The sequence below is a fragment of the Hylobates moloch genome, unplaced genomic scaffold (genome assembly GCF_009828535.3).
Source record: "Hylobates moloch isolate HMO894 unplaced genomic scaffold, HMol_V3 SCAFFOLD_29, whole genome shotgun sequence".
Classification (NCBI taxonomy): domain Eukaryota; kingdom Metazoa; phylum Chordata; class Mammalia; order Primates; family Hylobatidae; genus Hylobates; species Hylobates moloch.
The window spans coordinates 1,428,276-1,445,343 of record NW_026652304.1 but is presented as its reverse complement, the minus strand read 5'-3'; the positions used below and the strand labels follow the sequence as shown (position 1 = coordinate 1,445,343).

Here is a 17,068-nt window from a genome sequence, read left to right as displayed (position 1 = left end):
AATAATTTGATAAGATATACATACCTTTAAAACAATATGAAGCCAAAATTATCAGGAAACTCTTAATTCCTATCTATGGTCTATAAACCATATTTTAGAGAGAAAATGTCAACTCAATTTATCTTAAGAATGTTTTCTTTCAGTTTCTCTCTAGTGACTTTACCTTTTTAAAACAAAAAAAAATACACAAAAAAAACAAAAAAAAAGGAAAGAAAAATAATACATATAAAGGGTTCCTACTGAATAGGTAGTTAAGACCCCCAAATACTGAACTGAATAGTAGATGCTCTATTTCATCACAAATTGCAAGTATTCTGTATATTTTATATGCAAAGCAGGCCTTTTTATGCAAGTTTATTTTATGCTGGATATCTTTTTTTTTTTTTTTTTTTTTTTGTGAGACAGAGTCTCTCTCTGTCACCAGGCTGGAGTGCAGTGGCACGATCTCGGCTCACTGCAATCTCCGCCTTCTGGGTTCAAGTGATTCCCCTGCCTCAGCCTCTAGAGTAGCTGGGACTACAGGCGTGCACCACCATGCCCAGCTAATGTTTTATACTTTTAGTAGAGACAGGGTTTCAACATGTTGGCCAGGATGGTCTCGATCTCCTGACCTCATGATCTGCCCACCTCAGCCTCCCAAAGTGCTGGGATTACAGGCGTGAGCCACCGCACCCGGCTGCAAGTTTATTTTATATTAAAAAGATAAAATGTTTAAAATATACTACTTCTTTGATAGGAAAGTAATTGTGAGTAAAGCCACCTTCTGTATCTGTGAAAAGTATACATAAGCCTTATGAAGAATGAAAACCTAAGTAGCCATGCATTCCATACCTTCTTGAGCTTCTCTATCATTTCTTCAATGAGAATGTCTCCATTCTGAGAAACCTTGCTTTCCATTTGAGTCAACCACTCACAGAGTTCCTTGTTCTTTTCACTGAAGACTGCCCATTCATTCAATCTTTCACCTATCTGCTGCCGCCTTAAGGAGAGCTGAAAAGTTTAAAATGGGAGAATAGGCAAAATGATTATCAGAGAGAAGCCCACACTCCAAGGAAAATAGCAAATAAACTAGGACTAAAATGAATGATAGTCATACATCTTTTTAGCCCACTGTTTCCTGAAGTCCAGGATTTGCTATTATACAAGCGGGAGACATTGAATCCTCTAGTTCTTTCCTGAAGATTCACATACACATTAGCTTATTAAAGGTTCTGGATAATGCAACTTCACACAATTGGTTCAGGATAGATAGGATACATGACCAGTGAATGTAAAAAAGAAAGAAGAAATGGAAAAGAGTAGGGAAAGAAGAAAGCAAAGAAGGGAAGTAAAAGGAAAGAGAGATAGTAAAGAAGGGAGGAAAAAAAAGGAAAGAAAGAAGAAAAGAATAGAAAGATGAAAGAAGAGAATAAACATAGGGAAGGAAGAAGAAAAGGAAGAAAAGAAGGGATGGAAGAACGAGCCTCAGGTATCTAGAGAGTGAGGAAGTGGGCAGCATCCAAGCGAAGCAGCCTGAAGTGGAGGCAGGTGTCCCGAGGCTCAGCTCCATACTGACACGTGGACTCCAGGCAAGTTCCTCTACTTCTCTGCAGTTTTCATTTTTATTTATTTATTTTTGTTTCTTTTCCTTCTTTTTTTTTTTTGCATGAGAGCTTTATTAAGATATATTTCACATACCATACAATCACCAGTTTAAAAATGTACAATCCAGTGCTTTTTAGTATATTCACAGCATTTGTGCAATCATCACCATAATCAATTTTAGAATATTTTTATCATTCCAAAAAAAAAAAAAAAGCCAGGTGCGGTGGCTCACGCCTGTAATCCTAACACTTTGGGAGGCCAAGGCAGGCGGATCACTAGAGGTCAGGAGTTCGAAACCTGTGTGGCCAACATGGTGAAACCCCGTCTCTATTAAAAATACAAAAATTAGCCAGGTATGGTGGCGCACACCTATAATCCCAGCTACTTGGGAAGCTGAGGCAGGAGAGTTGCTTGAGCCCAGGAGGCGGAGGTTGCAGTGAGCCGAGATTGTGCCACTGCGTTCCAGCCTGGGTGACAGAGCAAGACTCCACTTCAAACAACCACCACCACCACCACAATGAAAACCTTGTAGCCATCAGCAGTTACTCTACTGCTCCTCCTCACTTACCTCCCAGTTCTAATCTCCCTTCTGTCTCTGTGGATTTGTCTATTCTGGACATTTCATATACATGGAATCATATAATATGTAGTCTTCTATGACTGACTTCTTTCGCTTAGCATATTTTAAAGATTCATCTATATTGTAGCATGTATCAATACTTCATTCCTTTTATTGCTGACTATATTCCATTGTATGAATATACCACATTGTATTTATCAACTCATCTTATTTGGGTTGTTTCCATTTTTTACCTATTCTGAATAATGCTGTTATAAACATTTGTGCACAAGTGTTTATATGAACACACGTTTTCATTTCTCCTAGGTGTTTATCTAGGAGTAGAATCTCTCAGTCATATGGTAACACTATAGATTGTTTTCCAAAGTGGCTGCCCATTTCACATTCCCACCAGCAGTAGGATTCCAATTTCTCTATGTCTTCACCAACACTTTTGATTACAGCCATCCTAATGGATGTGGAGTGGTATCTGATGATGGTTTTGATTTGCATTTCCCTAAAGGCTAACAATACTGAGACTCTTGATGTTTCCTAGCCATTTGTATATCTCCTTTGGAGAATTATCTACTCAAATCCGTTGCCTGCTTTTTAATTAGATTGCCTTTTTATTACTGAGTTCTGAGAGTTTCTTATACATTATATATATACAATGGGCTTGTTTTCCTATCTCTAGGTCTAGAATTATCTTTTCTAGAATTCTAAAATTTTCTGATTTCAAAATATAATACTTTTGTGTTCACAGTGCTGGTTGAAATACTAAGGAATGTTTCTAGTTGAGCTAAACTACATGTTGGCAAAACATAATATGATTTGGTAAGAAGGTCTGAAGATGTTCTTCCACAGTCTTGCTCATAATGCTAGCTATTCCACTATTCATTCCACTGCATTAAACATGTCCCTATTGATTTTATTTTACCCCCAACATTTTATTACAAAACATTTCCGACACAGAAAAGCTGAAAGAATTGTATGGTAAGCACTCATTACATACTCCCTGGGCTCAAACTGTTAACATTTTGCTATATTTTGTTTTAAGACATTTTCCTTCCTTAATACATTTACTTTTTATGTATTTCAAACAAATTTCCTTTTTAAAATGAAAATGAAAATATTTCTAAGGTATTATACACTTTCTAGTTATCAATTCTGCCTTGGATTGGCTCTGTTAATGATTAGACAGATAACACAAACCTAAATATCTGTGATTCTACATCCTTGTAAACTAGTCCAGGAGCCCAGGATACGTATCCCAAGGCCAGCCTTAGGCATAGTAAGTTGCCTAGAGAGGGAGCCCCATAACCTACCATCAATTTTGAAAGGCCACCATGAGAAATTTATTCTGTTGATTCAATTATGATCTTTTAAAGTAAAAGTTTTTCTGGGTTGGGTGACACTGGTAAATCTACTAAGTATTTCCCCATTAGTATAATTAGTTTCTCATTGAGGTTTTTGGAGGCAGAATAATACAGAACAGTCAAAGGGCAGTGAACTCACTTGGGGTAGGTCCTACTAGAAATGGAAAAAGCTAAAGAAACACAGATTTAAAAGTTTTGGGGACAAATTTTGTCACTTTACACCATACCCCAAATAGCACTGAAGAACACAATCATTCCAGGACCCCTTACCCCTCTACCTCTGAGAGCCTCTAGCCCTGATCTTCTGCTGATATCTCAGATTGCGAACTCTCTGGTGAATATGCCTTTTCCCTTTCATTCACAGAGCAGCAAGAGTCAGGAGTCTGGCTGGTAGTTAAAATCCCAGTTCAACTGATGGCCAAACTGAAACTATACTCTTATTATTTTGACTGCCCAAAGTAATCATTGTCTAAGAATCAAAGCTGGGCGTGGTGGCACATGCCTGTAATCCCAGCACTCTGGGAGGCCGAGGTGGGCAGAGTTCAAGACCAGCCTGGCCAACATAGTGAAACCCCATCTCTACTAAAAAAACAAAAATTAGCCAGGCGTGGTGGCAGGCATCTGTAATCTCATCTACTCGGGAGGCTGAGGCAGGAGAATCTCTTGAGCCCGGGAGGCGGAGGTTGCAGTGAGCCGAGATCACACCACTGCACTACAGCTTGGGCAACAGAGTGAGAAGAAAAAAAAAAAGAAAAAGAATCGAAACCCCTGCCCTACAGACTGAAGATGAACAAGTAACTCCTTATACTTCCCCCAAATCTTGGCCATAAGCCAAGAATGAACTCTTAGGCCTTTACTCACCAATATCTGCAGGGAGGATGGCCACATAATAGAAAAATATTACCTATTACTTTCATAGGTAGGTATTATTATCCCCATTCAAGAGACAAGGAATGTGAAAGCTGGACAAATTTGGGGCACTTGTTTAGAATCAGTACAAGATAAGACCAGCAAAGTTTGAGTCTTTCATATGGGGTGCAAATATGATTAAATATCCAGAGGCAGCTGAGATTCAAAAATAGTTTATCCATCACTGACTAACTGCATGACCGGGACAAGGTCCCTCATTTTCTCTACGACTTACTCCTTTCATTTGGAAATTATTCTTATGTTTGCTCCAAAAATTCATTAAATAAATGTTTGTTGTCTGTAGTAAACAAGTGTCTCTATGTGCCCAGCACTGTCCTATCAATATGGTAATATTATACAAACAAGAAAGTCATTTAAGGAATTGACTGATATGGCCAGGCGCGCTGGCTCAACGCCTGTTATCCCAGCACTTTGAGAGACTGAAGCAGGTGGATCACCCGAGGTCAGGAGTTTGAGACCAGCCTGGCCAACATGGTGAAACCACATCACTATTAAAAAATACAAAATTAGCAGGGCATGGTGGCAGGTGCCTGTAATCCCAGCTACTCGGAAGGCTGAGGCAGGAGAACTGCTTGAACCCAGGAGGCGCAGGTTGCAGTGAGCCAAGATCGTACCACTGCACTCCAGCCTCGGCAACAAGGGTGAAACTCTGTCTCAAAAAAAAAAAAAAAAAAGAAAGAAAAAAGAAATTGACTGATATATACTAAAGACCTGACAACAGCTGGCCATTACTATGCTGTTGCTACCAGTACTATTATACATGACTACAGGGCATCGCTTAAGTTTTAATTTTTTTCCTCCCTCGACAACACTCATGTATTCAATATCTCCACTAAGCAGCTGGATTATACATATAGATAGATAGATGGATATATAGATAGATAGAATACATAAAATATATATTATATCCCTAGTGTTTATTACACACCATGAAAATGTTGCTTTCATTTTCTTACCACGGAGCTATACCTTAAAAAAGACACAGTGAGGCTACAAGCACTAGGTACAAGCCCAGGCCAAACGTTTTTCAAAAGATAAGGGCGATGGCATCTTCCTTCCGGTTTGTACTTCTAGTATTTAGTCTATATACTAAGTAAACATTACCATCTCTTTCTTTGGATTCAGATGAACCCTCAAATTATTTATCAGCTTAAGCCTATTTATGTTTTTGCAAGGGCACAAATACATTGCATTGCCAACAGCTGAGAAGCACCAGCTAAAACCTTCAGACTGTGCAGCAGCTCAACAGGAAATACATCCTTTTCTGGTTGAAATATTTTTACCATGATGTTTTGACAAAACAACGAGCAATTACGATGATGACATATACTTATATTTCAGCTAGAATTACACACCAATCTACAAACCAAAACAGGAATAAAAACAAGTATAAGCTCTGGCTGTACACAGGCACAACAAAAAATTTGGGGTGTCTACCTGAAAACAGATACTTTAATATGTTAACTCTGCCCTGCAATGTTTACTCACGGCCTCTCTTCCTCATTCTCATCGCCAGACCCAGGTACTCCAGACTCCTCAACAACTGCTTCGGTCAGAATAGGAATAGACTACTTGCCCCTTGGTAGGGATAATGTTACGTTGAACTCAAGTTTTGACTTTTACAATGAGACACAGGCGCAAGCTCATTTCCTTTTGTGGTTTCATACTTGATAGAAATTCACCAGAAACAACTAACTCAAAAATGAGAAGCTAATCTATATCCCCCTTAGAGTTACATCCTGGCACCTTGATCAAACCCATGACTAAACTCTCATTGGTTTAAATATTATTTTTCAGACTGAAGTATTAATAATGTAAGTACGCTTTAGCTTCAAGCATTAAGACACTTCAACATAGAAAGTTTCTAAAAACACTATGTATTCTGTTTGCTGTTTCTTTTTAACGTCTTAGTCTACTCACAGGTGCAAGTTATTAATCTATTTACAGCATATCGCATGATCAACATCAGCTTTTGAAATATATTTTCAGATGGCTGTCTAGATATATCTAAGTCTGGAGAACAATTTTACAACATATGAATGACTAATTTAGCAATTAATAATAACAGTAATTCCATGGCATTTTTATACAGCAGTTTTCCTAAATCAAAAAGTATTGCATAACCATAATCTTCTTGATCTTCAAAATATTCAAAATCTTGTCATTATTTTACACTAAGAGAAACGTAAGTATGAAGAAATAGAATAAATGCCCTAACGTCTTAATTATAAACAATACATCATGAACACTTAGCTATTCTAGACACTGAAGATACAAAGAAACGGTCTTTGCATGTCAAAGTCCTCATATTCTTGGAATGAGGTCACAAACATTAAAAAGAATAATAATACAATGCCACATGATGGCACAGCCAAAAGAGAAATGAGAGTTCAGAGGACCAAGAACATACTGAGGGCTGAGAATTTCATAAATGACGTCGCAGGGGTTGTGTGATGTAAAAGAAAACAGGTTAGAAAATTAGAAGGGAAGCCCAGGCGCAGTGGCTCACGCCTGTCATCTCAGCACTTTGGGAGGCTGAGGCGGGCAGATCACCTGAGGTCGGGAGTTTGAGACCAGCCTGACCAACATGGAGAAACTCTGTCTCTACTAAAAATACAAAATTAGCAGGGTGTGGTGGCACATGCCTGTAATCTCAGTTACTTGGGAGGCTGAGACAGGAGAATCGCTTGAATCCGGGAGGCAGAGTTTGCGGTGAGCCAAGATCACACCATTGCACTCCATCCTGGGCAACAAGAGCAAAGCTCCATCTCAAAAAAAAAAACAACTAAAAACAAAAAAAGGAAACAAACAAAAAAAAGAAGAAGAAGAAAATTAGAAGGGAAGAAACTGTTAGGTAACATAGGCACAGTAAGATGGCGCCGGTTCTGGGTTCTTCATCCCCGGTTCCCGGTTCTCCACCCTGCGAGCCCGCCAAGAGAAGGCCAATCAGGGAAGAACACCTCCTGCCTTTTACTCAAACCCCACCCCTAAGCCAATCACCGATGCCCACGTAGCCCCACTGAGTATAAAAATCCAGCACCTAAGCAGCTCGCCCCCTCTTCCTTCCTTCTCCTCCTCCGTGTGGTGTCGCCTTGGTGCCTCCAATAAAATCTCTTGACTGCGACCAGCGTGTCTTTGGTTTGAGCCCGATCAGGTCCGACTCTTTGAGTCGGTCTGACTCTTTCATTGGTGCCGTGACTCGGATCGGGACTCCCCACTTCCTCTCAGTGGGACCCCGATCCTTTTCGGGCTCAGTCCAGACCCTGGCCGGTCCTCGCCCATTTTCCTGTTTGCCGAGCTCTTCGCCCACCACTGGCCTCATCTTGGTAAGTTTTCCCCTCCCAGGCCTACCTCTCGGGCAAATCGCCAGACCCTAGCCGCTCCTGTTATGGACACATTTTGCCCAATGCCCCTACGGCAGTGGTAGGCTCCTGTCATTCACTTCCGCCTCGGCCTGCAGGGAACAGAGTTTTCTCCCTCTCCTCCTCATGTCTCCGGCCTGGGTCCCTTTCCCTTCTCGCTCTGAAAATCCTGGTACCAGGTGGCCCATGGTCCTCGGCCTTTACCAGCATCTCAGTCCTTTCGTTTTGGTGATGACCAACCTGAAAGTTCTGACTCACGACATGGTAATCGGCTACTAGGGGACGCCCTACCTATCCCTTTGCCATACACTTCCTCTCGTAATGGGAGGCTCTGCGTCTCTGCCGGCCGACTCTCTTTTACAATGTCTGACTGCCGATCTCAAACCAAAATGCCTACATACCCCTTAGATAACCAAAATAAATGGCCCACTTATGGGTCTCTGGATATTGTGAGCGAACAGGAAAATGGGGAGAGATCCCCTATGTCCACGGCCTCCCGTGTAAACCTCAACATCTCTTATCGCTGCCCTCAAACTGCCAACCTCTCCCTCCGATCCTGACTTTGACCCCGCTGATGAACCTCCGCCATATCACCACCCTCAGCCCCACTCCCCGGCCGCCCCCGGCCAGCGGCGGCCCCACCCCTTACCACTTCCCCTGACCTCTCTCTTCCTTCCCCTTCCTCCACAACCCCTCCAGCTCCCTCCCCTCCACCGCTCAGCCCTCCCACCACTAGTTCCAGATCACACCTTCCCATCCTCACCCCTCTTAGAGAAGCTGCAGGGGCAGAAGGCATTGTTCGTGTCCATGTTCCCTTCTCTATAGCTAACTTATCCCAAATTAAGAAACGCTTAGGCTCTTACACTTCTAACTCCACCTCTTATATCAAAAAATTTCAGTATCTCCTCCAAGCCTATAGCCTCACTTTCCATAATATCTATATAATTCTAACACCCTCCTTCCCGAGGAGCGCAGGCGAGTCTGAGAGCAAGCCCGCACTTATGCAGATGAAGTCCACCAAACAACCCCAGCCTTACCCTTAGGCGCACAGGCAGTGCCAGAACAGGAGCCTTGCTGGGATTATAATACAGACAATGGAATCACCTCTCGAGACCATTTTGCCACCTGCCTTGTAGCCGGATTACGTAAGGCGGCCCAAAAGGCTGTTAATTTTAAAAAACTACAAAACAAACATGAAAACCCGTCCACCTTTCTGGACCGCCTTACAAAGGCTCTCCAACAATATACCAACATAGACCCCGAGGCTCCCGACGGCAGACAACTTCTCATGTCCCACTTTTTGCACAAAGTTTTCCCGACATTAGAGCTAAACTAAAAAACTGGACAGGGGCCCTTTCACCCCACAGACTGAGATCCTGGCAATGGCATTCAAAGTTTACCACAATCGGGACGAGAAGCCCAGGAGACAAAAGTGCTCCAAGCCTCTCCCCAGTCCACCCCAGGCCGCAAATCAACATCTGTCAATCCACAACGGCAGCCCCCTGGGCCCTGTTTTAAATGTGGTAAAGAAGGACATTGGGTTCGAGAATGTCCAAATCCCAGGCCCCCAGTCGGCCCTGCCCAAAGTGCCACCAGCCCGATCACTCGGCTGTGGACTGTCCTAGCCCCCGAAGGGGGCCCGAGCCAGCCCTCAGCCCAACTCCAGACCTTCTAGGAATAGCCATTGAGGACTGAAGGGGCCTTGGGACTCCTCCCCCGACACATGTCATCACTTCACAGGAGCCCAGGGTCTCTCTAACAGTGGATGGGCGTCCCGTTACCTTTCTCCTTAATACCGGAGCCACATTCTCGGTTTTGCAGGAGTTTTAGGGTCCCACCTCCTTCTTTGGACCTCCTATAGTCAGGGTTGGAGGCCAAACCATACGCCCCAAGGCCACTCCTCCTTTGTCCTGCTCCTTCTCAGGCCACATTTTTCCCACCGGTTTCATACTTCAATGTCCCCTTCCCCTACTGGGACGAGACATTCTCTCTAAATTTAAAGCTTCTATCACTTTCCACCCAACTGCCATCCCTAACCCCACATCCCTCGTGGCCCTATTAGCAAGCTCCACAGACCTCACCTCCGCTCCTACTCTGCCTCCACTCCTACCACACATCAATCCTTCCGTCTGGGATATCAATACCCCTTCTACCCCCGTACAAATATTTCTCAGCCACAATACCCCCTTCCCACCTCCAGCCTAAAAGGACTACAACCAATAATCTCAGACCTTTTGAGGAAGAAGTTCCTTAGGCCAACCCATTCCCTGTTTAACACTCCCATTCTAGCCATCAAAAAACCCAGTGGCAAGTTCCGTCTCATCCAAGACCTTAGACTCATTAATGAGGCCGTCAGGCCCACCCATCCTCTAGTTCCCAACCCCTATACTCTTATCCTCCATCCCACCTAATGCCACCCATTTCTCTGTAGTAGGTCTCAAAGATGCCTTTTGTACCATTCCCCTCTCCCCTCAATCACAAAACCTCTTTGCTTTCACTTAGACTGACCCAGATACTCAACAATCCCATCAGTTAACATGGACAGTACTCCCTCAAGGATTTCGAGACAGTCCCCATATCTTTGGCCAAACCCTCGCCTCCGACCTAAAACTATTCCGTCTTCCTCAGTCCACCCTTTTACGGTATGTAGATGATCTTCTCCTGTGCAGCCCGTCCTTAGCCATCTCCCAAACCGACACTGTTTCCCTCCTCAACTTCCTCGCAGACAAAGGGTACCGGGTGTCTCCTCTTAAAGTTCAACTCTCATCTACATAGGTCACCTACCTAGGAGTCAAAGGCAATCACTTTGGCTTTATCCGGAGCCTCCCCACCACCAAAACCAAACATTCCTAAGACTAGCAGGTTCCCCAACTACTCTTTATGAGCCAAACCACTCTATGATCTGTCCCGAGGAGCCCCGTCCGAACCCCTGGATGCCACCATCCGACAACCCTTCTGAGCACTCCAACAAGCCTTACTAAAGGCCCCAGCCCTACACTTGCCCAGTCTCCAAAGGCCTTTCATTATGTATAAAAGCCATATACTTTCCCTTCTAGTCTCATTCCTACACGACCCCACACTTTGCTTTCAACCATGTGCTCCCCTCCTGCCACCCTCCTCTCAATAAATCCTCACCCTCCCCCAACACAACTGTATTGAAATCCTGGAATCCCTTCTACCTTGTCCAATACAGAAGGGCCCTTAGACAACCCTGACCATACATGGTTCTCAGATGGGAGCTCTTTTTCCTTACAAAGACAGCGCCTTGCAGGATATGCCATAGTCTCCCTCACTCAAATCATAGAAGCAAAACCTCTGCCGCCCAATACTACTAATCAACAAGCAGAACTCATTGCAGCCACCCGAGCTTTCAAGTTGGCAGCGGACACCTCACTCACACTTTCCAAATATGTTTTCCATATCATCCTCTCTCATTCGGCTATCTGGAAGGAAAGAGGACTACTTACCACAAGAGGAACCTCCATCACTAACGCAACTCTCATCACCCACCTCCTTCAGGCTTCCTTACTTCCCACTAAAATCGGGATTGCGCATTGCAAGTCCCACCAAATTAACTCCTCTCCAATAACACAAGGTAACAACAAAGCAGACCCAGAGGCCAAACAAGCAGCACTCTCAACTCTACCTCCCACCATAATGCTCGTCACTAATGAGCCACCAGACCCCCCACAGCCCACACAATTAACACCTACACAACCACCTGACCCATCAAACACGCCCTCTTTACATACCTTCACTCCATTTTCCATACCGGCCCTCAGGCCCTAAAGGCATTCCTCAGTTCTTTCTTCACTTTAAGCTTCTCTGACTTACAATTTCTAAAACAGCTCACGTCCACCTGCACCATCTGCCAACGAACCAACCCACAAACCCCCTTAAGACCAGGACCCTTCCCGACTCACCAGGCTAGGGGACACACTCCAGGGAGCGATTAGCAACTCGACTTTACTCACATGCCCTCTGTAAAAAGGTTTAAATACCTTCTAGTCATAGTCGACACCTTTTCCGGGTGGGTTGAGGCCTTCCCAACGACTAACAAGAGAGCAGGTACAGTTGCTTCAATCCTCCTATCCGAAATCATCCCACAGTTCGGAATTCCCTCCTCTCTCCAAACTGACAATAGCCCTGAGTTCACATCCCAAATCTCACAAAACATTGCAACTTCTCTCAACATTCCCTGGCACTTCCACATCCCCTACCATCTGCAATCCTCTAGCAAAGTTGAGCGAACAAACCGCACCCTTAAGGAAACTCTAACCAAACTTACCCTAGAACTACACCAAGATGGGGTAAAACTATTATCCACTGCCCTGTTTAAACTTCGGGTCCTCCCAAAAAACCTACCCTGTTGTCTCCCTTTAAAATCATGTACGGCAACATTCTTTTCCCCTTAAACCTGGGGAGTGGGTGTTCTACTCCTTACCAAACCCTACACAATCTATACCCCTAACCCCAAAGTGGAAAGGCCCCCTCCAAATTATACTCTGCATTCCCACAGCCACCAAATACACCTGCACACCAATACCTGACAATCCCCTCAAACTCTGCATCTCAAAAACGCCTTCACTTCCTCCCATCTCGGAAGACTAACTATCCACCCACATGCATCTTCCACGTTCTCCTCTGGCTTCCCATCTTCTGCATCACCTCACTGTCATCCACCAATAAACCTTCCTCCCAGCCATACTATCTCTTCACCGTCAAAGAATCATATAACCTAAACAGATGGACACGCACCAACTTTATCAGCCACACTCGGTGCTCCATTAATGCTTCCACAGTTAATCTTCCCCTCCCAAAACTTTCCACGATAGAAAATGGGTGAGACCCCCTCTTCCACGTGTTTCATTTTGCCGTCTGCTTTCCACACCAACAAACTAACACAGCCTGCAAAACCAAATGGCCCCAAAATTATAGTTGTCCGTGGTCAAGCTGTGTCATGCAGTGGATTTCCCGAAAAACTAGCACACACACCCCCTTTTATATTACACCACCAAACAAAATGCTATTCACATCACCAACCCCACAGACCCCATCTGGGGCCAATCTGTTACAGGAGGCATATACCCCAGTAACGCTTGGTCATACCCCACACAAACCATAACCATCTCTCGATCCCTCAAGACTGACTCACAACAAGGCTTCTCTCAAATTATTAAACACATTGCCCAAGGAGAGATCGAGCTACAATCACAAGTAGACTCACAAACAAATCAAACCCCTCTACGTTCCTCTTGGTTATTCTTCTTAAACCAAGGATTACACCTATTAAATGCCTCCAAAGTCCCCACTTCCGATTGTTTCCTATGCGCCAACCTCAACAAGCCCCCTCTTGCCACCGTTCCCTTAGCTGAGCCCATACCCACCAATAAGTCATCTATCCCCTCAAATAGTTTTACAATTTCTGATGTTCCTCTCCTTACAAACTCCAGTTTCCCCATTTGCTACAACACCAGCAGCTACCACGAGGCTTTTAACACCACCTTTCGCAAACTCCTCCTTACCCGGCCACTGTATACCAACTACATTGGTCAACTCACCTTACTCTCCTTTGCCGAAAGCTTACAAGCCTACCAATTCAATCACCCAAGATCTAACTCTCTCCAAACTAGCCGTAATCTTCCTTCCCATCATGCTCGGAATCTCCCTAACAACCTCCCTCCTAGGAACAGGACTCGGCGCCACCTCTCTAGGATATAGTGTTTCCCAACTCCCAGATTTCCAGATGCAAATGCAAGATGCCATCGAGGAAACAGCACAATCCTTAGCTGCCCTCCAACACCAAATCACATCTCTAGCTGGTGTAACCCTACAAAATTGGTGCGCTATTGACTTACTCACGGCTGAAAAAGGAGGTACTTGTATCTTCTTACAAGAAAATTGCTGTTACTACATTAATGAGTCTCAAGTAGTTAAAACCAACATAAAAAACCTCAACCAAATCAAACGAAAACTAATGGATGTAAGGTCCCAGGCCTCCTTATGGGAAGCCCTAAAGACCCCCCTCATAGCCTGGCTTCTCCCCTTTTAGGCCCAGTAATGGGTGTCCTTGCCTTTTGTGCACTCCTGCCTTGCCTCATCAAATTCATGAAAAAATAAATTAATTCTATATCTAACCAAACATTTAACAAGCTTCTCCTCAGAAATTATCAACTCCTGGCGACCTGCGAAGACACAGTGGAATCCAGGGACAGTCTCACGCCCTGTTAACTGTCAGCGCACCAAACAACCGGTATCAGTCCTCCAGACGCTGTCCAGCCCGCATTGTACACCCCATTGCTCACCAAAAGTAGGTCTACCAGGTGCTAAACATAGCTGTCCTTTTCTTAGACATAACTAATGTTTTCCCTCTTTATTTTCTTCTTAAAGGCCCTACAAAATGACTACAACTCCACTACCTACAGCCTACCGCTTTTGCCAGTTCTTAAACCGCCTTTGCACACATAGCTGGCTCATCACCAACCTCTCCTTACCTCTCAACTGGCTTACGTCATTAGAAGACCTATACCTACAAGGAACATTCATGGACTTATACTGTTACTGTGCCCCGTATATAACCTCAACGGCCCTCCTGTACCCCTTCCTCACGACGCCCCCACTCAGCAGGAAGCAGCCAGACAGATCACAGCGCCCCCTTCCCCGACATTAAAAAAACAAACAAACAAAAAAGGGAGGAATGTTAGGTAACATGGGCACAGTAAGATGGTGCCGGTTCTGGGTTCTTCACCCCCGGTTCCCGGTTCTCCACCCCGTGAGCCCGCCAAGAGAAGGCCAATCAGGGAAGAACACCTCCTGCCTTTTACTCAAACCCCACCCCTAAGCCAATCACCGATGCCCACGTAGCCCCACTGAGTATAAAAACCCAGCACCTAAGCAGCTCGCCCTGTCTTCCTTCCTTCTCCTCCTCCATGTGGTGTCGCCTTGGTGCCTCCAATAAAATCTCTTGACCGTGACCAGTGTGTCTTTGGTTTGAGCCCGATCGGGTCCAACTCTTTGAGTCGGTCCGACTCTTTCAGAAACAGTGTCGGCAGGAAGAGTGGCATAATCCAGGTCTTTGGGGAGGGAAGTTCATGGCAGGTTTGAAGCAAACAGGATCCAATCTCTAAAATACTATCTCTCTGAAGGCTTCACAGGCATCATTTAGCTAAAGCAATAGATCCGGTCTAATCCAATTCATCCAACATGCTAAAAAATATTAAGACAGCAGGTAGTGCTAGACTTTTCCTAAAACTAAGAAAAACAGATGAATGGGCTCACAAAGGTAACTGAAGTTTGCTGTGATAATTTCCCACAATTTGTACCCACAAAATATCTTTCATTTTGATACATCATGATAAAGTCTTTACATTGCAAAATTGTAGGATGATTTACTGTATAATAAGGTATTGCTTTCAGTTTGAAGAATTCAGAAATGAATCAAGTGTTGTGATTAGCATTACTACCCTCTATGAGTAACTCCATGTAAATTCCTCATTGTGTTCACTGAGAAAATGAAGCTTTGTGAAAGTAGCTAAATTCATTTTGAACTCAAATCATTAACATGTTGGTGAAAGCCATCTCTTATATGTGTCCCCCTCTTTAAAAAGTATATATTCATAGGAAACTGCTCATACATCTACCATGTGTGCTCCAGAGTTTTCTGTTGGCCCACAGACTGAGAAAAACATGAGTTTTCACCTAAATATACAGAGACAAATTTTCCTGAAAACACACTTCTTGTTGATATCACATAAATCAAGAGGCTCTGAGCCTCTTAAACTCTGTTTAATGGTTCCTGAAGTATGAGGATAAGCATCCCTAAAGTCAGAGAAAGTGTGGAGGATGGGAGACAAAAGAGATCCCAGGGCAGCACAATTGGCGAGGACATAAGAGTAGGGACGTAAGAGCCCCCCCGTCTCAACAGCCCCTTCCTCAGTCTTCCCACACCAGCTTTTTCCAGCCAGATCCTCTGCTCCAGCTGCCACCTTGTCAGCGTGTTCATTTGCTTCCTCCCATCAATCAGTCTCCTCCACTCCCCTTCTCGAAACTCAATTCAAAACGTATCAATCTCAAGAAACATTTCCTTTATTCCTTGCCATCCACACTAGACTTAGCTTGCTTACATCTTTATACAGTTTGTGTGTGTGTGTGTGATGGAGTTTCCCTCTTGTTGCCCAGGCTGGAGTGCAATGGCGTGATCTCAGCTCACTGCAACCTCCAGCTCCTGGGTTCAAGCGATTCTCCTACCTCAGCCTCCCATGTAGCTGGGATTACAGGCGCCCATGACCATGTGCGGCTAATTTTTGTATTTTTAGTAGAGATGAGGTTTCACCATGTTGGCCAGGCTGGTCTCGAACTCCTGACCTCAGGTGGTCCACCCGCCTCGGCCTCCCAAAGTGCTGGGATTACAGTCATGAGCCACCACACCTGGGTCCTTTATACAGTTTTATACATTGTTTTTACCTGTTTATGCCTGGTTTTCTTCTTAACTGTACACATTCTCCTAGACTGATTTTAGTCTCAGATCAAGTTTAAACTTGATGACAGGGACATTTATTACAGTTTTGTTAACATCACAATAATTAAGATGACTGATCCATTTAACAGAGATGTATCACAGCCTATTATGTGCCAGGCAGGGCCCTCAGGGTATAGAAGAAACAAAGACAGGCCCCTGCTTCCTGGAGAACATAACCTCAAGGCATTTGGGTCTGTTCTTCATTATGAGCCTTTGAATCTGTTTCTCCTCTTTGCCTAGGATGTCTTCTCACTGCGTTTCCACCAATCTTTCCCTTTCATTTCCAACTCAAAGTCAATCTGGGATCTTTTTTAAGATGTTGTGCACATAGAAGGTATTTAATAAATGAATAAAGTATGACTAAAAATAAATGAATATAAATTACCAGGAAACAACTACAGTAAATTAAAAGTGATAATAAATATTCCCTGCACAAAACCAGCTCCACAGTATTAGCTAATATTGCAAATACAACAGTAGTTTTCACGTTTCAAGTATATCTACCCAGCAAAATCACACCTTTGAACCATAACATTGTGCTTTCTCTTAAAAATATTATGCCAGCGGCCGGGTGCAGTGGCTCACGCCTGTAATCCCAGTACTTTGGGAGGGCGAGGCCGGTGGATCACAAGGTCAGGAGATCGAGACCATCCTGGCTAACATGGTGAAACCCCCTCCCTACTAAAAATACAAAAAATTAGCTGGGCGTGGTGGCAGGCACCTGTAGTCCCAGCTACTC

At 44.0% G+C, this 17,068-nt stretch overlaps 1 protein-coding gene across 1 annotated transcript in view; it reads right to left on the bottom strand.

The window, feature by feature from the left end:
* LOC116463206 (nesprin-1) overlaps nt 1-17,068 on the bottom strand; it is a 532,426-nt gene that overhangs the window by 57,892 nt on the left and 457,466 nt on the right. Inside the window, exon 128 of the mRNA XM_032146204.2 lies at nt 832-990. Coding sequence (XP_032002095.1) covers nt 832-990 — 159 coding nt within the window. The remainder of the gene's footprint in view (nt 1-831; nt 991-17,068) is intronic.